The sequence below is a fragment of the Alligator mississippiensis genome, chromosome 16 (genome assembly GCF_030867095.1).
Source record: "Alligator mississippiensis isolate rAllMis1 chromosome 16, rAllMis1, whole genome shotgun sequence".
NCBI classification, from domain to species: domain Eukaryota; kingdom Metazoa; phylum Chordata; order Crocodylia; family Alligatoridae; genus Alligator; species Alligator mississippiensis.
In genome coordinates, this window is record NC_081839.1 from 31,419,790 (window position 1) to 31,444,433 (window position 24,644).

The 24,644-nt window shown below is 43.1% G+C and overlaps 2 protein-coding genes across 2 annotated transcripts; one reads left to right on the forward strand and one right to left on the reverse strand.

Annotated features, from left to right (window-relative positions):
- Window positions 1-103: 103 nt before the first annotated feature.
- LOC106738261 (uncharacterized) lies at window positions 104-19,411 on the forward strand. The gene is made up of 19 exons (XM_019490085.2): window positions 104-298; window positions 2,829-2,988; window positions 3,236-3,368; window positions 3,818-4,084; window positions 5,314-5,451; window positions 6,350-6,598; window positions 6,929-7,129; window positions 7,801-7,968; window positions 8,613-8,756; window positions 9,062-9,238; window positions 9,904-10,117; window positions 10,990-11,064; window positions 11,829-11,948; window positions 12,828-12,979; window positions 13,707-13,793; window positions 14,597-14,743; window positions 15,712-15,909; window positions 17,399-17,529; window positions 18,012-19,411. Exons 1-19 carry the CDS (start codon window positions 262-264, stop codon window positions 18,247-18,249), a joined length of 3,036 nt encoding a protein of 1,011 aa, XP_019345630.2. The 5' UTR covers window positions 104-261; the 3' UTR covers window positions 18,250-19,411.
- A 1,677-nt stretch (window positions 19,412-21,088) lies between these two features.
- On the reverse strand, window positions 21,089-24,279 carry BTG4 (BTG anti-proliferation factor 4). The gene is made up of 5 exons (XM_006271351.4): window positions 24,203-24,279; window positions 23,063-23,287; window positions 22,285-22,422; window positions 21,667-21,862; window positions 21,089-21,404 (listed from the first exon to the last, which is right to left on the reverse strand). Exons 2-5 carry the CDS (start codon window positions 23,233-23,235, stop codon window positions 21,213-21,215), a joined length of 699 nt encoding a protein of 232 aa, XP_006271413.1. The 5' UTR covers window positions 23,236-23,287; window positions 24,203-24,279; the 3' UTR covers window positions 21,089-21,212.
- Window positions 24,280-24,644: the final 365 nt, after the last annotated feature.

Consider the following 24,644-nt stretch of genomic DNA (forward strand, 5'->3'; position numbering starts at 1 on the left):
GAAGTACAGCATGACAGGGTGCTTTTCCAGTAGTACTAATAATGCATATAATGAGCTACAAGTATTGGTGTTGCCTTTACCTGATCTGTCTTATTTCAGGCTCGTCTCTCTGGGACACCACAGTGTTTTGAGAGCTACCCGGGGACCAGATTTTACAGTTTTGCAGGTGTCCCCCAGGGCGCAAGTGAAGTTATCCATCAAAAGCTGATTCCTCTGCTGAAGTCTCTGATTCAGACGCTGGGGGAAAGCAAAAGGAGTCCTATGTCTCCTGAGATGCTGGTTCTGGGGTCAGATAAAGGTACAACCGATCAATTTATTTTATTCCAAGTCCTTTAAAATGGTTGCTGGTACAATTAGATCCCAGAATGTTACAAATGGAAGCAGCACAAAATGAGCCCTTGCTATGTGTTAGGAGTTGCATTAGAGGCAGTGGTACTTCTTACACATGTGAAATGAAGCCGGCTTGGTAACTTATGCTGTGCCAGGTCTTTCTGCCTAACAAGACGGTTTTAATCCTGAGAAATGATAAAATATGTAACTCTCATGGGCCTGCATTAGTTTCACTATGGTTGCCTCCACTTCTATTAATTCTGCCGGCTAATCAGAAGTGGCTGCAGAACAGGGAGCTTAGTCTCAGTTTGGCAGCAGGAAGCATGGAACAAACCTAAAAATCAATAACAGCGCTTTTACTTTCCCTCCTGTGAGCCTTCACATAGTAAATCGTGATGTAACCAGACTCTTAGTTACATAAAAGATCTAACTGCTCTTTATTGGCAAATAGAGCTGAAATGCACAAGCTGTCTAAACGTTGGATGCATTTCAGGAGGCAAATATTCACTCAGTGTGGAATGCGTCTTTGCAACCCCAACGAGAAAAAACTGGTGAAATTCCCAAAGCAGTTTAATGGCTTCTTTTGCCTTTATTCTTGCTTTCTCTCCTAATACACTTTCCTTTTGAGTTTCACAGCATAAAAGAGTCAAATTAAAAAGTTAAGATTTGTTTTTTCTTTTTCTTTTTTTTCAGAACTGTAATAAGACTATTTTAGTTTTAAATTCCTACTGGTTAAAATTGCCACTGAGATTATTAACAGTAAGATCAGGCGTAGGGTTTCAAAGCTCTCCTTTTGCAAGCACTATCCATGATACCGGCAGACGCAGTGCAGTGCCATTCACTTGCTGGAAAGTTGCCGTTTTAGAAATGGAGGATGGATTAGGGCCCCAGGCAACCTGTGCTTCAGTACTATTGAATTCAATGGAAGATGAGTGTGAGCATCGCGTGCTGCAGTTTAAGGAGTCAGTGTGCTAGAGGCAATATCTTTTATTAAACCAACTACACAGTTGCAAAAAAATAAAAATAACAAATCTTTATTTGCAAGTTTTCAGGCACGTGCACCCTTCCTCAGGCCTAGGAGAATGCAAAGATTGTAACATTTCTCCCAGGTAGAAATGAAAATTTGCATTTCACAGGAGAGTTGGAGGGTGGAGTAAGATCTCCTGGCTGGAGAATTTCATTTTTCATTAGGCTCGGATAAAAGTTGAAAAAGTCTATTTAGGTGTCTGATGGCAAGCAGGATGTTGAATGCTGCTTCTTTCTTGTTGGGATGTTTCATATTTCACAGGAGGATTGGTGATGGAAGGTCCTCCTGGGCAAAGAATTTCTTATCTGGTTTAAGGTTGCACTTGAGAACCGTAGTGAATCCCATGCTAACTGGTGGCAGCTCTGCAACGCGGCTACTGCCTTCCACTTTTTTGTCACGTGTCGGTCTTTTTGGAACACACTGAACGTTTTAGTTAACTTTGGAGGTAACCCAAGAAGTTTGAAGATATGTCAGCACTTCAAAAATAATTAGTGATTATTTAATTACCAAGACTGCATTATAATAATTAATACACGTAGAATTAAATGGTCATTCCTCTTCCCTCTGGAGCTAATATTGATTCCCTTTCCTGTAAGAGTATTTCAGCTGCTATTGCTTGACTATTTCCAGCACAAATGGGGAAAAAGCTGTTGTCTGATGTTTGAAGGGTAAAAGCAGATAGGTTGCACTTCAGTAGTCTCTTCTTTCTGTTTGATTTGACTCCGTAAGACAGGGTGCTTAGAAATGTGAAGAAGGAGATTCAAAGTAGGGAGCCAGGGCCTCAGAAATTTTATTCCCTTTAAATAATCTCAGATCTGGACTTCCCTTTAAATAATCTCAAATTTTGCCACAGTAACTACTCTTATTTATTTGTCTGCATTTCAGCCCCAACTGGTTGGAGCCTTCCCTGCCTTTCTCAAGCCATGGTTAATCTTTTGTATTTGGATCACCACTGCTGCACTGAAATTGGGTTGAAAGATCTTTGTACTGAGCGCTAATTGGGTTGAAAAATCCTTGAATTGAATACTGAGAGCAGTACTTTCTCGCGTGTGTTAAGCTTTATCTGCTGTAGAAACGTATTTCTTTATAGCTTAATAAAGGCAAATGGGATGAACAGGATTTTCTCTCTTAGTAGACAGAGTACACGTCAAGAATTGTTACGTGCATGTCTCCCAGCTTTCCAGATTTAACGACAAAGAGACATGTAGCTGCGTCACAGGTTTACAGGGGGGTGACTGATGTATGCAGGCAGGTGAACATGTCCAGATGGGCCCTCTGCTTTCCTTCTGTCCCAAAACATTGCCAGATGCACTACAGTGCACTGCTGAGTTGAAAGATAGATAGATGCCCATTGGAGTGTCTTAAGTAGTTCGTGCAAAGAACTGCGGACAGGAGCTTGACGGCTCTGAAAGGACCAAGGGATCAGGAATGAATGTTAAGGTCTTCTGCTCCTCTCTGCTTCTTCCTGAAGGCTATTGCTCACAAAGCACTTTAAAGGCCTCAACAGCTCATTCGGAGGCATTCCTGGCTTGCAGCGGCCCCGAAGTCACTCCACCTACCCTGCTTTCACCTCTCCAGCCCTCTTCATCCCCATCGAAGATCCCACACATACAGCAAGAAGTCCAGACAAGGTGAGGCATGTGGTTTCTCCCCCTTTTTTTCCTTAAATACTCCCCGCAGTTTCCTTTGAAGAAAGACATTTGGGTTTTGTCCTCGAGTGTCACGTGCTGGCTCCATCCTGCTGGTAGATGACATGTACCCGTCCTGCAGCATGTCTGCTCCATGAATATGTACCCACGTGTGTATGTCAAGGTAAAGGCTTACATAAATTCATGATCTCTCCTAATTTATTCTAATTTATTACTATTGTCTTGGCAGGTTTTTCTTGGAGAAACATGCCAGTGAGTCGGTGCACCTAGAGCTGTCCTTAATGACAGAGGAAATAAACACAATCTGCTCCTTTTATGAATCATCCAAAGCTCTGGAAAAGGAAGAGCATAAAGAAAGCCGGGTACGAGCAGTGCTGCCTCAGCCTGCAGTTCTCAATCAGAGAGCGGGAAAGGAGGATTTTCTTATTTCCTTTTTGAACTGGTTTCATCTCATTTCCCTCCAATGATATAACACAGGCGACTGAAGCAAAACAGATTTTCTTTCCAAAACATGAGGGATCCTGAAGTTCTAACACTGCAAAGCCAAATGCAAAAGCTAACAAAAAACGGGTACCTAAAATTTGGTTCTTGTTTCTCTGTTTTGCTACTTACCTAGTTTCAGTCAGAGCTACTGTCTGCCTGGTAGTACTGTCCATCAGGCTGCTTATTTAAGAGCCTATCTATGGACATGGAGGCCTAATCTTTCTGCTCCATTTTCCCCAAATCTTGCACTTAGCATTACTGATTTTTTTTTTTAATGTTACTGACATCCAAATGTTAGCGGCTGAAGCAGAAATGTGTCTGGTTTCAGAATGTGAAAAGCAATAAAGAGATGGCGATGGGCAGGAAGTGGGACACTCTTTTGCAAGACCTGGCTGAATGCCACCAGGAGGCTGAACAAACCCTGCGCCAGAAGCACTGGGAAGACATCAAGAATTCAGGGCTCAGTCTGGATGTAGGAACACCCAAAGACAGCTTGCATTTCCTAGAAGAAATTCCACATCACTTCTCATTGCTTGATCCTGGGTCACGAATTTCTGATTCCCACATCAGATCAGACGTTGCTAAAGAACAAGAAGTAAGTTCAAGCAGCCTTCTTTACACTCGCACGCCTATTGCTTTTCTGTCCTATCTTTTCCTCCACAAAAAAGGATGATGGACTCGACTGCATGTCTCAAAAGCATCAGTGGAAACCTCAGCCTCATAGATTCATAGATTGTTAGGGGCTGGAAGAGACCTCACAGCTCATCGGGTCCAGCCCCCTCTATTTGTGCTAAACACAATCACAAAAGAAATCTCTTGAAGTGTAGCTAAAAATGTAGCTATGAGGAGCACGTTACTGTCCACATGTAAATGGTATTTGTTGTGTTTTTAAAAAATTAATGCCAATAGTATAGTTCTTCAGATAGAAGACCCTAGAAAACTGTTTTCGTTCAGAGTAAAAAAAAATTGGGGTAAAGTGTAAAAAGATTGTCATCAAGACAATAAATAGGAATCCCAGTAGCAATAAGAATTTTAGCCAAGAAGGGAACCCTGCCAAAAACAGAAATCTTATACAAACCAAGATTTTCAAAAAGGGACATCAAAATCCAGACTCAAAAGCTTGTACTTTGACACTCAGACAAATAACCCCCCTTCTGGAGGTATTTCAGCGGAAGATGCTGAGCACTCGATACCTCTAAATGTCAGGTCACTTCTGTTACTGCTAAAGTATGGAATTAAGCACCCTTTCAGAGAGGAATTTAATTTTAAATAAGCATGATACAAGAGAATATAGAGGAAACACACCTGCCATTTAGACATAACATTTTAAAATACTTGTGTCTTGCAAGGTTTGTTGGTATATTCCTTCCTGTTGCACTCATGTGTGTGTATACACACACACACACACACACACACACACACACACACACACACACACACTATTTTTTGCCACAGTCCTAACTATTAAAACTTTGAATAGAGAAGGAGAGGATAGGAAGAGTTGCTTTGCCAGTGGCCATGACACTGCTCTTTAATTGCACTGCATTTTACAGTAAAATGTAATAGATTTTTCCCAACTCGATGAGCATGGCTAGGAAGTTTGGCAACTTAGCTTTTGCCATTTAATTTCTGCAAGCATATCATGCTGATGAGGACACATCCCTCTTAAAAAGCAATAAAGAAAGCAACACAGATGGTTTAGGCAGCAACTTGTGGGAATAATTTGCATTGTGCTTGTAGAGTGGTGTAAATGCTACCCACTGGATTATGTGGTTATAGAATGAGTTTCTCCTGTATGTTTTTTTTCTATCTTTTACTCCACAGGCAGCCTATTCATTGGAAGAAAAGTTATTTCCAGACTCAACTCAAATATTACAGGCTTCAGCACTCAAAATAGTAAAGCTGGAAGCTATGAAACAAGTTTGTCTGTATAGAGTGCTGGATCACTACAGTGCTCTCCAGGTACTTCCATTTCAGCCTTTCTTCATCTCACTATTCCCCAGGTAAAGTTAATGCCTGCCTGAGAACTGACGATATAAACAGACAAGACGGAAAAGGGCAGAGGTGTGAGGAGTGTTTTTATCCCTATTGTACAGAAGGGAAAGAGGCATTGAGAAACTGCCTCTCACTAAAAGTGTGAACACATGACACACGTACACCAGTGCAAGTTACATCACTTTTGTACATCCGTGTAAAGTATCCTGGGATCCACAGCAGATAGAGAGCAGCTTACTTTAGAATAGTAGGAGGCAGGCTGCTATTACTGTGCCTCACTACTAGGTGATGGGAATCCCATCTAATAGCTTGTCTTCAAACTGCTACAGGGGTAGAGGCTATGGACACCGTTTGTACACCAATATGACTTTCACCAGTGTAGTTCTACCCCTGATTTTTCACTGGGGTAATTGTACACTGGATTCCAGTGCAACACCAGATCTTGAATGCATTGGTGTCACTCCCCGAGGCTGCAGCAGAGATCTGGACTAATTCTAAAGCTACTGGTAGTCTAGGACAAGTTTTGACCCCTGGTTTACCAGGCAATATGCACGCCTTATCCTAATCCCGGTTTCCTACTTTACTGTCACTTACTTCTAGGCTTATTGTATATTTAGGAGTAGGCTTATCCATTTTGCATGAAAGCACAAGCTCCCCAGATAAATTCTGCACCCTGATCCTGTTTGATCAGAAAGCAGAGGATTGAGTGCAGGGACATTAGCCATAAGCATGTCCATGGCGGGGATGTACAGGGTTATGTTCACTGCTGCTACATGGCAGGGGTGCACGGGGTTATGTTCACTGCAGAACCTCAAATGCAGAAGTCACACGCATTTATCCCTATCCTTGTGCTTTCTCATGCAAGAGGCAGGCCTGCCCAGAGGGTGTGTCAAGGATCCTAAACCAGTTGGAGTACAGAGCTGCAGGAGAAGCAGTCGCTCAGGAGGTAGCCCAGGCTGTGGAGAAACAGCAAGTCACAAGAGCCATGGCTTTTCTCCAAAAGCACCACCAAGAGAGGGATTTGCTCATTGGATTAAAGGAAGAGTCAGAGGGTAAACTGAGGCATCTGCAGAAACAGTTCCAAATGGAGCTTCAAATGCAAACAGAAGAAAAGGTACAGTAGCCACAGCATTAGTCCCCCTGCTTTGCTTTTGGAACTACACAGGAGAGACAGGCACATATAACATACGGCAATACGATTTGTAGCCCCCAAACATTTGAATCGTGTGTTATCCTGAGCGAGGCTTAGCCACCTCCAGCAGGACTCCAGCTTCAGCAAGAATATCCTCTGCAGGCCTCTTAGCTGCATAGTTCCCATGGTTCTTCAAGACAGCTCTTTGATTTCTTTCATTCAAACCTTGCTGGTAGACCTTGAATATTTCCAAGCTCTCATTTTTCTGTAGGAGACTGACTCTAAAAAAGCATGGCAATATTTTCTTCCTAGCTGCAGGCCAAAGAAATGCAAGTGATCCACAAAGCTGAAAGACAGGAGTTAAGAAACCATATTGAGCACCTGATATATTTTATCCTGTCTCAGAGGCACCTGCGGCAAACAGTAATAATGCTACAAGACTGCTTCAGGCTCCAAACAGTGAATGAGGGAACGCAGAATGAAGACGGGCATCTGGAGGAGCTGGCCATAGAGGTAAAGCTTGTTTGCTTTGGGGCTGGTATCGCTTACCCTGTTGTATTTATGCTATGGGCCATAGCTCTCACCGGCTTTACCTGGAGCTGGGAATCAAAAAGCTGACCTCAAAAGCTGAGATTTTCAAATGAGCCTCAACAGGAACTGGGTACCTAATTCCTTTGCTATTTTTTTAATATGTTAATATAGATTTAATTCAGGCTATTTTAAGAAATCCCCGGGTAGGCTTCTACAGCTGGGCAGCTAGTAACTGAGGCCTTCAAAGTTAGAAGCAAATATGTGGATCATCTGAGAAGGCCTGCCTCTTAAGTGAGAAAGCACAAGGATAGGGATAAGTGAGTGTGACTTGATTTCTGCATTTGAGATCCTGTTTCCAGCACTGAGCGATGTAGCTGCAGTGCACATACTCTGTAAACCTTGCCCCCCTTAATGGATATGCTTAGGGCTAATGCCCATTAAATCATTTGCAAATCATTTGGGGGATCTACAGATAAGAAGAGCTATGTGCATTATTACCGGTATCTAACCCCTCTGCCCTGGATGACACTTCTGTACTTTTCTGAGAAGCAGCGTTCCAGAGAGCAAAATTACCAAGAAAACAAATCAGGTTTTCTGCTCCTATTAGTGTTGCATTGCTGTATTATGTGACCTATGGACCTTTTGTGTTTCAGGAGCCATTGCTCGATGATGATTTTAAGAGTATTTTGCATCTCATGAAAGATCACACGGAGCACAGATCATCAGTCCTGGAGCTGAAACAAGCTGCCAAATTGTTGCAGCTGAGAGAGAAACAATATAGAGAAGTAGCCCGTGGCCTGAAAGACCATTCTTTGGACAAGGTGAAGTTTGAAAAAGAATTATGTAACGATGATGATACCCACTCTCGAGCTCTGCATGTAACCTCCTTGCTCTCAGCCTCTTCTCTTAACAAACCATGCAAAAGTCAGAATAATACTTTCAATACTTTTGCTACAGACTGTAGGAAATGAGCCTGGCTGTATCAATCTGTCATTGTACACTTTTATATTGAGCCCTGACTTGGATATTCTCTGAAAAAGGATGTTTTGGACAGTCTCAACAGACCAATGTCATGTTTGATTGAAGGGGCACCTTCTAATAACCAAAAACCGGATGAGGGACTGTGTTCAGCATGACACTGAGGGGTCCTGGGTTCTGTGCCCGGTTGTGCCTCCTACGTGGGCACTTGCAACCTCACTCCTGTGTGGCCATCTCACTCCTCCGTGCCTCACTGAATACACCCTTAGAGTTGCACTGTAGTGCTTACCTACCCCAGGGAGACTATGCGAGGCTTTAATGTTTCTGCAGAGCCCTTGGCCTCCTCAGATGAAAGCTGCTGTCTGAGCAATTTAGTGTTACTACTGTTATTGCATCATAACTCTTTGCTTGCCCACAAACCTTTCTTTCTGTGAACAATACTTGCTTTTCTAAGCTTTTCTAATCCTTCCATGTGTATATTCTACAGGCTGTGGATGATGCTAACACAGCAACTGATGGACTGCGGGAATTTAGAGAGCAGACAATAAGGAGATTGACAGAACAGCTGAAAATAGCCATGGGCAATAGAAAAACTAGGGAAAACACCCCAAGCCTCCTTCATCCAGTGCAGGTAGAAAAAACAGCACATGCCATATGATTTCAAACTGCATTTATTGCACTATATGCCGGTCTGACCATGCACTGTTCTGTAAGCAACAAATGACTTGTACTGAACAGAAGGGCAATGGAACAAGCTGCTCGGGGAAGTTGCAGAGCCTCCTTCATTGGAGGTTTCCAAGAAGGTGCTGGATGAGCATGTGACAGGGGTGGTTTAGGTCTTTGTGCAGGAGGTTGAACTAGACGACCCCAGAGATCTCTCCAAACCCCTCAATTCTAAAAAAAAAGGCAAATGACACGACCCTTTCTACCCTGCAGATCAAAAAACCCACCCTGGAAGCAGAAAATAAAAGAGGAAAAAGGGAAGAGATATGGGAGATTTTCCAAGAGAAGCAGCTGGAGCTGGAAGAATCTGACAGATGGCAAATATCAGATGAAGGAGCAAAGCTGCAGGATCAGCTGGAGCGTGGAGACCTAAAGAGCTGGATGATGCATGTAGGGCCTGGTCCCAAAACGTAAATTTTGCAGGATGGTGACACATATACAGTGGAAAGTCTATAAAGGGAGCTCTTAGATATCATCATCATCATCATCATCATCATCATCATCATTATCATCATCATCTTCTTCTGTTCCTCTTATTATACATTGCTTTTGTTTGCCCATACTCAGGACAAGTGTACAGTCTTTCACCAATCCCAAGGTTATGTCCTTGCCCACAGCATGCCATAGTTGGCAACTGCTCCTATGTTAAATATGAAATTCAGCCCCATAGAGGAGGGTTGATCAAATATGACACGTGTCAATGGCAACTGGGACATGCTACATCAGGGGTGGACAAAATGCAGCCCGGGGGCCAGATGCGGCCCACCAAGCCATTCTATCTAGCCCACGGGGCCCCTAAAAATTTAGAAAATTAATATTAATCTGCCCTGGGCTGCCTGTCATGCAGCCCTCGATGGCTTGCCAATTCAGTAAGCGGTCCTCTGCCCAAAATAATTGCCCGCCCCTGTGCTACATCCATGAGGGGATAAAGGGGACAGAGTTGAAGAGCCTTATGCCAGGGCAGTGAGTAGAGGGTAGTGTTGTGCAGTGACAGGCTGTGTTACCCACAGATCCCATCTTACCACCTTTCACATCTTTCTCCTGATCCTTGATAGAAACTGGTCAAAGAACACAATGACACCACGGCCTTCTCGGAAAAGGCTTTCCAACAGGACTTGGAGAAGCTGCGAATGAGGCCAGAGCAGGAGGAGAATGAGAAAGAAGGGAAACAACCAGAAAAAGACCCTTCTTCATCTTCATCTACCTCCTCACACACCCAAGAGAAACCTAGCCAGACGTGTGACCAGGTTGTAGCGCTCTTTGCAGAGAGTAAGTCTGATTTTGCAGATTCCCAGAAGTGGGAATCTTAGTGGAGCTATTAGTCCTTGTTGAGTAGATATGACTCCTGGGGCACCGTTCTGAAAAATCGGATCACAATTACAGTGCAGACCGAGGGAGCTGTTACGTGATCATCTGAACAAATGCCAGTTTCTCTCTTTCAATAAAGCCTAACAGGAAAGAACCTGGGCGTTTCCAGAAATTAGAAACTGAACAAAAGTTAGATTGAAAGAGACATCAGGTCTTTTCCACCCTGAAGATGATCGTTTTTCTGCCCCCATCAGAAACTAGTGGAATCTGTATTACTAGGCATGTCTACACATGCATTTACTGCACAGTAATTTATTGTGCAGTAAATTACAGTGCAGTAAGCAGTTTTTACACTGGTGTCTACATGTGCGGGAGTTACAGCGCAGTAATGCTGCATGTGGACTGACTTGGGAGTAAAGTTGGTCCCAAGTCAGTCCACACACACAGGGTTACTGCGCAGTGAGGCGTCTACACATGCCTTACTGCGCAGTAACTACTCAGGCATAAATTTGTTATCTGCATCAGGGAGGTTGCAAATTTATGCCCAAATGGGCATAAGTCACCATAGTTACCGGGCAGTACAGGCATGCAAGTGTAGAAGCACGCCCGTGCTGCGCAGTAATTTTCAGTTACTGCTCAGTAACCTAAATTACTGTGCACATGTAGACATGCCTAGCGTGATTTAAATGCAGAATCTAGGATGTAAATATAATGTATCGTACATAGTAAAAGACGAATGAGATTGTGGAAAAAGAGAAGGATCGTGGGGTATGACCATTTCTACAACTCTTTGCTGAGAACTTATCTAACTGGTGTATATTGACCTCACGCAGGTATCAAAATACTGAAGCAGACTGAAAAGGTGATGGCCTCAAGGATTAGCCTTCTGAATCCTCAGTTCTTGTGTGGTAAGGCTTTTAAGCTAATAACAGCTGACCATTTTTCTGTCTGTGGATCTCCATGAAATGTCCCCTTGCAGAGGCTTCCTTCCCAGACAGCGCTGTCTGCTGCATCGTTCTGTCCCTTGTAGGAGGCTTCACTACCTGTGCACAGCTGCTGCGGCACAGAGCACATGAAATAGTAGCTGTGCTTTGAACAATGCCAGACACGCACACAGTTAAATGTTGATTTCTTTAACTGAGCAAAACTCCCACTGGCTATGCCAGGGTACAGAATTTAGCAGTCTCTTAGGCAATCACGTTTTATGGATTTACATTTTTTAAATGAAATTTCTTCTCTTCTCATCACTAACAAATGCATCATTTGCAAACACTACTTCTAATTCAGAGTTGCCCACGGCTGCTTGCTGTAATTTGCAAGTACTCCATGCAGGAGCAAGGAGAAAAAGTTTTCATTTGATCCAATTTATTCTTTCAATTTTTGTTTTTGAACAAAGAAGTTTGAATAATAGACGAGACAGATGCAAAATAGAAAGTCCACTGGGTTAGGTGTTATCCCCAGTACCGGGGAGAAGAAAATACTTCTCTTGGTAATTTTAAAATGTCTTTGTGCAAAATGACAGTTACTAAACAATGAAAAGGGCTGTTCAAAAAATCCTAATTACACATGAAAATTACTTTCCTTTTAAGATGCATGCTTCCCAGTTGCCTTACGCAACCCCTGTCAGGGACAGTTATTTCAGACTGTTACATTTTTATATTCTTTTGTGTAGATCGCAATAAAGGCAAATGCCTAAATACCTCTCCGCTCCTCACACTCTTGAGAGATGTGAATGACCAGCTCCAAACTCATGCAAAGGCAGCAGGGCTGCTGGAAAGCCAGCAGGAGAAAGGTAAGCTTTTCTTCCCTTCTGATTTTGAGGTAACTTTTCAGGACACTGCACTGTAACGCTGGAAATACTCCATCAAGTCTCAGATGTGAATGCTATTTAATTAACTGTTGAGGTATCCTGGAAGTATTTTCCTCTATGGAGGGTGTAGCGTCTAATAGCAAAAGTAGTTGGGGAAAGAGAAGAGAGACAGCAGAATACGTGCCTTTGCCACTGACTTGCTGTGCTGCCTTGGGCAAGTCACTTTAACTTGTCAGCGCACCTGTACAATAATGCCCATCTCACTGGTCGGATGAGGTTTTGCTTGTCATCTGTAAAATTGTTCATCACTTTGAGTTCTTTGAAAGGAAGGCATCGTACATCAGGATGGCCTGGTTCCTGCTACCCTGCGAGGTTTATAAGCATGATGAGAGGTTTAATACATATTTTGCTGACTAACATGGTTAAGTCTGGTTGTGTTTGAACTAACACAACGCCTAACGCAGATCTAGTCCTCTTCTTTTCTCTATAATCGACCCCATGTGCAGTCCTCTTGTTTCTGTGCCTCTTAGAAATGATCCTGGTTTCTCTGTAACTGATACAGAAGGAGTTCGTTGAATGGGATTAAAAAAGCACAAATGCACTTTGCAGCACCACTTGACTGGGCAAATATAACAGTAATTAAAAGACCAGATACTTGGGTGGTTTTTTGTTTCTGTACTGAGCATCCAAGAGGTAGGCCAGGAAGTGGTTAGTTCTCACTTATAAGTCTCTGCAATTAAATGCATCTTATCCAGTCTTTTCATCTCTTACTGTTTTATAATAAAAGTCCATTTGTACTTGTACTAACTCAGAAGTAAAATGAAGTCAACCCGTCTGTTGAAATGCTGCCGTCTTTTGTAGGCACAGGAAGTTCTTTCCGGGACGTATCGGACGTTCTGATGACTCATAAAGGGAAACTTAAACCAGTTCATCCCGAAGCCCTTTCTGCAAGAGAGTTTGTCATATACCAGTATGGCATCTCCATCCTACAATTTCTACGACTTCACATCAATGTAAGTTTAAAACACTAATACCCTATTGGAAACTACAGCCACTCTCATAAGAAAGTAGACATTTATAGAAAAGCACCAGTAAAATGCATCAGGCTGCAGAAAACTGCCCAGCTGTAGGTGAAGGAAGACTAGAGGGTGAGTGAGAGATGACACTGGAATGGCTTCATCTAGAGCAGCGTGGGAGAATCATCTTGGATCAGATGTCCAGATGGTATTTCTCAAGATATGAATTCATTTTGTCTCCTGCCTCAGCCTCTCGGCTTGACCTTAGACAAGTCACTCGCTCTTTCTGTGCCTCAGTTCAGCTGCAAAGTGGCAATAATAACACTGCCTTGATCTGCCTGCGTTTTAAACTTTGATGCGGGGAGTCTTTTTTACACTCTGTCTGTTCAGCACTTAGCACATTGAAGCCTTGCTCTAGGTAGAGGCCTCTAGGGGCTCCTGTAACTCGATCAATAAATTATAATACCAAAAGAGCAGCAACCACCAGGGCCCCTGGGCTGAAGTGTGCTTTCATTTATGTAATTAGAAAGCTAGCAGGATGAACTCCTGTGATCTGCTGGGGACTTTTTAAACACTCTCCATTGTCATGTGGTATTTGTTGGCTCTGTGTTTCCCCTGCAAATCAAAGCTGGCATTTAAATGAATTTATATTCCATTAATATGTCTTACTTTGCAGATTTAAAGCATGTAAAAAATTTCATAGAAGCCATCTTTTTCCCTGTAGGCTCCGGAAATTAACCTCTGCATTGCCACCAGCATACCTCGCAGTAATGCTGTGGGCAACGCTTTCCAAAATTCCTTCTTTTACCAGGTATGTCATTTAAGACTTTAGCCAACCTCCTCAATATTCACAGATTTATTGAATTTTTTTTGGATTAAGGAGTGAAATGGAAAGAGATTTCATACTTATAAAGACATGGTGCACGCAGTCCCTTCTAGGAAAAGACTGTTAAGCAAAGGAACAATAAATGTCACTGTGAAAGAACAATCTCTGTTCTGCCAGAGATTATTAACATAGCCCAGATAGTTCTGGTCATAAATCTTGTGGATATTTTCAAGCTGTGACGTAGATGGGACCTACTGAAAGTCTGAGGGGTAGTAAAATCACTGGCTCCATGTTTCCAAAGAAATCTTTTAGGTCTGAATTCCAGTGCTGTTGCTCGCACAGAGTGGTGCCTTACTCTGAGTAGCCTCCTTTAAAATCAGGGGAGTAAGCACGCTAGGAGAAAGGGTTTAAAACCTGATCCAGGGGTGTTTATGTCTATAGCACCGTAGCAAGAGAGGAGCCGTATATCATTGTAACATTTGGGATACATGAGAAAGAAGAGCGAATATTTCATGCAAGCGCAGAGTGCCAGAAATGTAGCTGTTGCCCTCTGCAAATGAATCCAAAAATGGGCTTTTTCATGAGGGGGGAAAAATAGTACGGTTGCACACTACTGTGTCCTGAATAAAACCTTCCAGAATCACAATTTTTTACACTTGGGTATAGGCAAATACCCCAGGGACTCTAAGCAGAATTTATCCAGTGTCCATAAAAGCAACACATTGCACCTGGGTTAATGCTGCCTTGTTATCTCTACCTGCTCTGGACCCTTTTTCTTTCCTTCTCAGAATTTCGAGAAGAAATTATTTGTTTTAAGAGAGTGTCTGGGCTCTGTGGGCAGCTTCCTTCTGCTGCTGGTGCATTGTCTGGCTCACATCGCTGCCGCTGACCTCAGCCAGGACTCCAGCCCAGCCTTTCTGAGACTGTTTTATCAGGTATCAAAGCACCCTGGGTATCCAGCTGCATGAAGGCGACTTGTTCTGCACAGAGATTTACCTTCTTGGCACCTCCTGCCTTTGCTTGTAATTAATAAGCAGCAAGAGGGGAGGTGGGATAAGATGCTTGCCCATTAATGCAAACCGCTCATTTTGTTTTCACGGGACTCGACACTGATAACCTAGCAGGGTGGCAAGCGTGTCATCAGGATGCTGGTCACGCAGTGAAAGAACAGCGCTTCGTGCTGACTGTTGCCAGCCTGTTGTAAAACAGCCTGAAGATCCAGAGCAATGGGTGCATAATCTCCTGTCGATGAACAAAGCTGATATAGAAATACTTGCTACACTCTTTTGTAGCCGGACTATAGTGTGTGGAAAGAAGAAAGAGAGGACAGGCCTGTTCTAGCAATCTATTGCCCACTCTAGAGGACTATAAAGTTGCTGGGGAAGCATATTTAAATATCTGTGCTGAGGGGAGCATAGCAAAACAATATATTTTTTCTCCAGATAGTTTAACAGCTCTGTGACTCTTGGTGTTTGATACAAGTTAGGTCTCTGGAGATGCTCTCCTTACCCCCTGGGTCATGGGTATGTCTCCTCAGTCTTGCACTGCTGGCAGATGGCTGTTCATGTTCAATGGTGCTTATGACAGAGGAGGGCTTGCAGACATGCACAGAGCTCTGCTGCCCGTGCTGCTGGTAGCTAGCCTGCCGTCCTGGTCTTGGCAGGATCATATTAACCCATGCAACCTGGTTCATGTGGGATCTGTACCCTTCTCCCAAGACAATACCTCCAGGCCAATAGACCCATTTCTTCTGTGACATGAATCTGGGCTTCCAGAGCTGGAAAGCAATTGTTCTAACTCACTGCCCATTCACTTGCCCATCTAATTAGCTATTGCCTTTATTAAAGAGTTAGCTTTAAATGAATGCTTTCAAGTTTTTTAAATGAATTATCTCCATTCCTAGGCACTAAAGGCCTGTCTCAGTGAAACCTTCTCTCTCAGACTCCGGATGTCAGCACTTCTGCAGGACAATAAATCCTCTGAGAGGATAAGTGAGATTCTGCTGAAGGGAGAACCACTCGTGGAAGGGAACATAAATCTTCTCTCTCAGCTTTTTGATGCAAAAGTGGAATCATCCACAGAGACTGAGACCTCTGAGGAGGTAACTAGAAGGCGGATGAACCCTGGTGCATTTGAATGGCCCTATCCATCTTATTGCTCCATACAATGGATTCTGCACTCCCATTTCCCCCATCAGTTAGGTCAGCCTTGTGCACAAGACCAGTGCAAGTGCTCTGCCTCGTAGGTGGGATGTAGGCACGACATTAGGCTGCTGCTGGCTTACTGCCCACAGGTGGATTTTGTCCCAATTAATGTGCTTAGGCAATACAGCTAAAAGCCCACTCATCACAGGACTGGCTAGGGTTTGTGAAAGCAATATTGGAACTATAAATGATTATCCAGTCTGCACAGTAGGTTGATTTAACCCACTGACAAACTGGAACAAATGCATGAAAGGGCTACCAGGATGATGAGCAGAATTGTCTAGACGATCTCAATGTGTTCAGAAGAGCAAAATGAAGTTTGAGAAGGGACATGATTGCTCTCTACAAATATCTCAAAAGGGCAAGCACCAGAAAAGCACAGGGAGAAAAGCAAGTTTGCTCCAGGACAACGCTGGCATAAATGTGTATGAGGTGACCGTGAATAAATTGAGGCTGGGACTGAGAAGGCAGCTTCTAACCCAACCCCCAGAGAAGTAAGGGGATTGAACAGGCTTTCACTAGAAGTAGTGGCAGGTGGGCCAAGGCTTTTAAGGTGGAAGTGAATGGTTGTAGGAATGGGGTTGCATGACACGGGGCTTGCAAGAGCAGGGGCTGGACTCAAGGATGCAGAAGGTCCCTTCCCATGCTGAGCTCCAGAACTGAAGCAGGCAGCACCACCGCCAAGGTGGGCAAATCTCTGCTGCACTCATAATTTAACGAGTGCCTATGACACAGTAGTGCTCTGGCTGTGTAATTTAACATTAAATAGGCTATAAATCAGCTAAGCCTCTAACCTCAGCAGCTGCCTTTCGATTGCCCTGCCAAGAGGTGGATTGCAGGACTGACCCCTCCTGATAGTCTGTCATCCAGAGCATCCGCTCCACAGAGCGAGGGGGTGAGTCTTCAGCTGGGAGGCAGTTGAGTGCTCTTTACTTCCTTGACAGGGATATATGCTTATTAAAAGAACAAAGGGGCAGATCCACAGCAGGCTTGATCAATGGAGCCTCACTGACACACCTGCCGAGGCTCTTCTGTTTGGATAAGTGGAACAATAATATTCGTTGTCCGCTTGCTTGCCCTCTTGGCAACACCTGTAACCTGGAGGAACATCATTTAGACATGTTTCTTTAGCATGAGGTACATGGCACAGCTACAGAGATAGGGCCATCGTTTTCAGTGCAAGTTCTGATCAAACGTCTTCAAAAGCTGACTCTCTTAACTGGGAAATACTTTGAGCTGGGAGGAAATCTCTAGTCCCGTACAAATCATACCAGGGCATTGGAGAAAGTGGTGTCTTTTGAAATGCATTTGAGGCAGAGGCTAGGTTTTTAAAGCCCAGGATGACATGTAGCCTCCTTTTTTTACCTGTGCTCTCTGGTCACCCAGTGTAAGAGGAACCTCTTGCTCCATGCAAAGCTTGAGGACTTGCTGAAGAATACACTGTCCGGAAAGAAAAGGGAACATTTCATCCCCAGCTCAGCTGACTGCAAAGAGAAGAGCTCTGCTGGGAGGACAAGGTGAGAGTTATTGCCTGGAGGTATTAAGTGGTACGTAAAATAAGCATCAAAATAATCTCTGATATGAAACAAGTACATTTCCAGCCCCTTCCTTTGGCGCTGGTCTCCAATATGGAGCCTGGCTGCATAATCAGATGGTCGAAGATATGTTGGAATAAAAAAAAGCACAACAGGTCACATCCCTCATTAATACAACTCCACTGACTTCATAGTGGACATGCTGCAGCAGTGTTTGGCCTCTGAATGGCAAGGCCATGTCACAGGGAATTGCAAAATTCCCGTGAGAACAAAGCTACCATAATTGTTAATCTTTCTTTTTGCTTCCCTCCAAGCCACCGTCCTCACTCAGTGGTACACGGGTTAAACGTCCACAAACCAGCTCTCATCCGGGCCTTACTCACTCTGCAGCAGAAATAGAAATATTTCTATAGGTGCAGCTCTCCTACTGTCTAAGTCTTACATCTTTGCTCCCATTTCTTCAGCTTGCGAGAGGAAAACTGCTCTTCCTTCAGTCCTGCAGAAATGGAAGAGAAGCTGGACACATTAACAGAAGAGCTGGTGAAAATCATGGAAGAGGAGCATCGCTATTTAAGCAATGCTGCCAATGATGATTTGCCCTTTGATCGTCTAGAAATAATTGGTTTGGAGAAAGACTGTCTGGTAAAGCAAATAGAAATGTTAGAGGGGAAAATAGCAGAAAGCAGAGGGGGGTTATGGTAACGTTATCACAGCAAATTAAAACCACAGAGGATAATTTGGCAGCGAAAACCTAATGTGGCTCTTCAGACCCTGCACTGAAGAAACATCTCCGTGTTGTTCCACTGTGGGTGTCCTTTCTCCCAGCTGCTTATTAAAAAAGCTTGTCTGGTATCATTGAAAAAGCCAGGACCCCGGCCCAAATGGTTCTGTGACTTCTTCAGCAATACTGCTTAATCAGTGCTAAATAACCAGTTGACAAATCTTGGATATCATCATTGCACAAACAAGCCAGAGCTCAACTGATCATCAAAAAGGAACCAGGTGGGGATTTAGAAATAAAAATTCATATCAATCTAGCTTACAGAAATGTCTGAACAGCATTAAATGATGTAGCTTGGCAACCCCTATATTCACTTTTGGCCCTTAAAATTGTTGAAAGCAGTTTCTTGTCCACATTTCAGGGCCCAGTTTCAAAAACTACTGGGCCTTTCTTACTGATGTCTGTAGGAGCTGAATGCTCCCTGTTCCTTGCTCTAGGAGAGGCGATGCTATCTCTGACCTTAATAATGCAAGGGGAGATGAAAGGTGAGCCCTGCATATAGATTTGAAGGTGATTATGTCTGTTGTGAATGACTTCAGTGCAATTAAAACAGTGTCAGCTATTTGATTTCTTTCATGTTCTTCGTAAGGATGATTTGATTAGTGTCCTTGTGAAGTACGTACTCACAACATAGTGTGAGAGTTCAGAGACCAGCCGAAACGCTAATCAATAAGCTACATCTGTTTGCACAAACAAATGGTTTTAAAAAAAATGCAGATCAAAGCTGAAGTGGCAGGTGTCCAGGCTCTGAGCCACGGGTGTACTGAGAAGCCATAAGGCAGCAGCGCTTCTGAGTTCTGCTAGTGCGAGAAGTGAAGACACCGACCGCAAGGGACTCAACTTCTTGGCTAGTCCCCCAAAATCTCTCCATTCCCTTGCCATTAACATACACTGCAAGCTTTTAAAGTGAAGACTTTTAAATGGAAATACTGTACAAGTCATGACTAAAAGAAAGTGTTAGTTTCTACCTGCCTTTCATGAGGGATCTACTGGAATCTATTAATAGCAAATTTATTTCAAGAACAGTGGTATGATTACATGTGTTTAAAAAAATGAATTTATGCATGGATGTGAGTCAGTGATGTAGATCTGTGCTGAAAAGAAACACGGGTCAATCCAGTGGTGAGGCAAGGCTGCCCGAATCAGATGTTCAATGCTGAGCTGTGGCTTTCACCCCATTGAGAACCTTGCAGCGCAGTTAAGGTAAGCTGGGGTATAATTTACGAAGCATGCACTGGTTAATATAACTGATGCAGCAAGATTAAAGTGGATGAAGTCCTACGTCCTCCCACTGCTCTTCTCTGCTGTTGCCTAACGTAAGGGAAAGGAACCTTTCCTTTCCTTTCTCAGTCCTTTTTGCTGGCCTTCATTTGAAATCTAGATGGACTGGATTTCAACTTTAATTTAAAACCGTCTTTCATGCCATTTTAACTCCAATTACGTGAGTAATCTACAGCTGTCATACTCTTGCACATTGTATAATAGGAGGTGGGGGGGTGGAAGATGATGTTGATTTCTGCAACAGAAATCATTAGGACTCTGTGGACAATAGCATCTTCTCTAGCATACTTTTGAGTGACATTTCTAGAATTTACTGAATTGCTTGATGTTTGCTGCATTAGGTGATGGCTCATAAATTTAAGAGAGGATTGGGCAACAATAACCATAACCAGCTGTCTTGTTATAGCTGCATTTAGACCAATAAATGCAAGTCAAATTGCATCACTACAGTGGGATTTATGCCTGTCCAGCAGTTGAAGCATACATTGTCTTCTAATGGGCTGTAAAGTTTAAAAGGTGTATTATTCTTCCCTTCAAAGGGCTTTTTACATGTGGTTAAAGATTAGGTAAAGGCTTATTTTCTTGGGAGGGGAGGGAACCCATCTATAAAGCTGACAGCCAGCTCTTCTAGCAATAGCTACTACTTGCAGCTGGCTTAAAGCCCATGGTCTCTCTGCAAAATACTTCCCAAAAGTAGCTCAAGATGGGAGAGAAGTCTCTCTTTGGGAACCAGATCTTAAGAGCATATTGATTTCATGGCTTGTTCCTGTGTTTAGAGGAACCCCTCTCTACAAGCCTGGACTACGCTCTCCTGTAGGAGAGTAGTCCTGTGTTACAGGCAGAGATATTTGTCAGATGAAGTTATTCCAGCACTGAGTGAACTGACACTATCTGCTGCATTTTTGGCCATGTTTCTTGGAGTTATTTGGGATGTTTCCCCTTTATAAGAGAACAAGCTAAACTACAGAGCACAGTGTTCTTCATAGTTTATTAGGTTACATTCAAGCCCCTTCAAGAAGTCATGAGTTGTAGGAGACTTTCAGACACAATACAAAGTTTATTTGGCTCCGGCTATGTGAATGAGTATTAGACAGCTACATCCACTGTGCCCTGCCAGAAGAAAAGAAAGTCATTCAGTGCAACTCAGTGTTGCCCATCTCTAGCGTACAAAGTTCCTCTAGGTTGCCTTTAATATAACACAGGAGATGTGTTAACATGCTCCAAGTGAGAGCTGCTGGCACTTGCTTTTTTTCTTTTTGGCTTTCACCCGTTAGACACTTGGTGGCAAGTCAGACAACATTTTCTAAAAGCACAGCTAAGTTTATTTATTGGTATTAGCATTTCCTTTTTAAAGTTACAAATAGAGTTTTGCAAGTTAGTTTTCAGAATCTCTTGACATTATAAAAGATACATTAAAAGCTTAGCTTAATTATAAAAATCTTGAAGTCTCAGGAATATAAAAAAGGGAGAAGTATAAAAGAGAGACAGGAGAAGATAAAGAAAGTTGAGTGCTTTTTGGTTCATACAGGTTTCACCGAGGCAGGCTTCCTCCCATACGCAGCCCAGTCCATCATTATAGCCCACGAGCATTGCAGCAATTGCCTTATCGTTTGGTGTTGACCCAGTGATACCGATCCACACGCGGTCCAGTGAAGGCAGCCATTGGCTTGTAGACTTTGTAGCCCTTGTGTTGGGGGAAGCAAGCACTTGCCAGATGAAGGCTGTTGGTCACATAGGTCTTCCTACGGAGATACTGGGACCATGACTGCATGGGTAGCTTGCAGTAGTCACTGAACTAAGAACAGCAGCAGATTAGAGGTGGCAAGAGGCCCCCCAGCCAAGTTAGTGCACAAATAGATTGCTAAAGTGAGGATGGCAGTGCATCAATGAGCACAGAAAGCCTGCTGCTCTGATAAGGGAGACCACCAGGAAGGGGAAAAAGTATAAAGCAGTCTCCACAGCTTTTAACATCCCTTCCCCCAGCAAGTCATTTTGATCAGACTAGCCACTTCCTCCCTCAGGACACTACATTGGCACATCCCAACCCTCCATCTTACCTGGTAGACACTGTTCGGATTGCTGACCGTAGGGATGGCTTTGGGCTCCTTGCGATAGCCCTCCTCATCCGAGGAGGCACCAGAAAGATATTCCAGCGTTGCTCGATCAACAGCCTGGCTGATGCGCTGGGAGAGTTCTCGGTCCTCCTCTCCTTCAAAGTGAGCAATTGTGAAAGGCAGATTTTTCTCACCATACCTAGGAGCAAGAGGAAGCATTTGCCCAATGTCTCATAAGCATAAGACTTTGAGACCTACTGACAGCCATGTATGGGGCCACCTTTGCACTAGACCCTTGAAGTTGGTGCTTCAGTAGGAAAGCTATGACAGCACTGAGACCAGAGGGTGTTGTCTATTGGTATATTAGCAGGCACTCTGCTAAAGCAAAACACCAATTACATTATTACATATATTACGAGTTGGAGGACAACTCCTGCTCATGAGTTGCTCAGGCTTGTGAAACTCCAGAAGTTTGCAGACCCCATTCTTAGTTTAGCCTGAGAAAGTACTTGTGCCCAAGTCCCCTAAAACCATATATTAAAACAAAGGAGCACAGCCACTGCTCAGTGCACATTAGACAGACAAGCTATACTACAACTGATCACCCAATTCAGGCCACACCTGCAGCACACATCAAATGGATCAACCCATATGGTCATTTCTGGTGGCAAACAGAGCTTCTCAAAGTCCACATTGCTCTCAGCACAAGCCTGTTCCAGGACGGGATCTCTCGCTTGGTGTTGGTTTATCCTTATACACCTAGAGAGGAAAGCACAGGAGTGAAGAAGGGAGCACGGTAGGTTGTAGCACTGGTACTCATTGCAGAGTTAATCCTGTTCATACACAAGAGCCCTTTCAGGCAGACTTGATGGCTATTTTAGCTCAAGGTTGCTGACTTCTCAGGGGCCATGATCTGTATTAGCATAGATATTACACTGTGGCTGTTCACATGTGCTTGGTGATCATTGCAGACTCAGTACACCTTAGGAATTACATGCACCAGAGTGATCCAGGGTTACTATACTCCTTAAGGAGAGTATGCACATAGGGGTTAATGCTACAGCAGCTCTTGTGCATGGGCAGAAGAGATTCACTTGAGTGGCCAGGATGTAGGCATAGCTTGTTGTGCACCCAGGCATGAGTTAGTGGCTCTTCTTCGTTCTCCAATCACTCATTCCTCTTAAGTTCAACAGGAAGTGCTCATCAAAAAAAAAAAAAAAGTTATAAAATTTTCAGGGTCTGCATCATTTGCTTTTGCTATTATGTCTATCCACTTCTTAGGCTGGATAGTCTAGCAGTGTGTGCTACTACCAGTATCTAGGTCTTATCTAGTCCCAGTTACTTTGCTCGATCCCAGGCCCGCTTTCTCCTCTGTAGCAGAAACAAGCCAGTCATTTACCTGAAAGCTTGTCCTTTAGATGGGTTGTCTAGGTACCAGTGGTTCTTATACTTTTCAAACAGGATTGTCGTCAACTTAGCAGCAAATTTCTCAGTTGTATGCTTGCTCAGTTTGTCTTGTTTTTTCACCAACCTTGTGATGAAGACAACTGTGGCAGCAATTTCATCTTTCATTTTTTTTATTTTTAAATTGAGAGAAGAGGATATTCCAGTTGTTAGACCATCACTGTGGATGGAGAGAAGAGTCAGGTATCCATTTTCTCTTGTATACAATACTTTTAATATTTAAAAAACACAAAAACTTTAGTAACAAAAGATAGCCTAGGCAAGCTATACCAAAAATGATCTCGGCCACCCTAGAAAAGCAAGGGAATCTGAAGTCCCACTAGTTATAGAGAAACCATACTTAAGCAACTCACTGGCCCTCCATCTTCAGTTAGTTATAGCATTGCCACCTCATATCAGGAATTAGGACTCTCCCTTTAAGCAATTAATTGAAACACTCAGAATGTATGCATCTTAAGTCAAGTGTTTTTTGTCCCTTCAATTCAAGAGTTATACATGTAGCAACAGTTGCCTGAACAAGGAAGAATTGCAATGAAGCAGTTTCTAATCTGACTTGTAACACCACAACAAGTATGCTTTTTATTGCAAGAGCTAGCTTCTTTCTTCCAGGAGTACCATCTTGAGATATTGGTGGAGCCTGCTTACAAGCTTCTTCAGAGATTTCTACCTCACGGAGTTGGAATTAAATAGACAAGGCCAGACTAGTAAGTCTGCCATTGCAAAGGCATTGTCACCTTGATAGCATAGTGCTCAGATACATACTACCATAGTGAGCAGGTCTTTATTAGAAGTTATATAGCAGGTGCAAGACAGTATTACAACCAAGGAGGAGCAACTTGTGATTTGAAACAAGTTTCATTAATCCTCAGGCAGCAAGGACTTTCTAGCAATAGAGGTCATACAATGAAACCAAAGAGTGAAAGTTATGTTTAAAGTAAGAGCCTTTCAAGTCGGAGCAAGCAGAATTGCAACCATCATAAAGAGTGCCATACACTGAAACTACAATACATACTTAAAACTGTTTGACAACTTAAAAAAAACCCACACCACTGTCCCACTTAGGAAGACCACCTACCCTTACAAGGTCAACTCCTTCCTTATTTCTTCTCCAAGAGCTTTGGCTGCAGGTTTATGTAGAATTACAAATCAACTAGCAATTAAAGGAGCTTAACAGCTGAGCAGGTGTGTTCCGTTAGAGGAAGACAGCTAGCTGATTTCAATGTGCTTGTTTTCAGTATGTATTGGGTCCTGTTTTTAAAGCATACTTAAAATGCTACATTTTATTTTCGGCATGTTAATCTAGTTCTCTTATACACATTTATTTAGAATTCAGGTGAAAAATACATCATGAAAGAAAGCAATACCAGTATCAATAATTAATCATTGGAGTTATCCTTCCTAGTTGCTAAAGAATTAAAACAGCATAGCTGCTTGCCTTTTAGATAGCTTGCAAATTAATCATCCTATCTTTGAAAATTAAACTACTTGGGGGGGGGGGGGTCATTACCAGTGCTTGT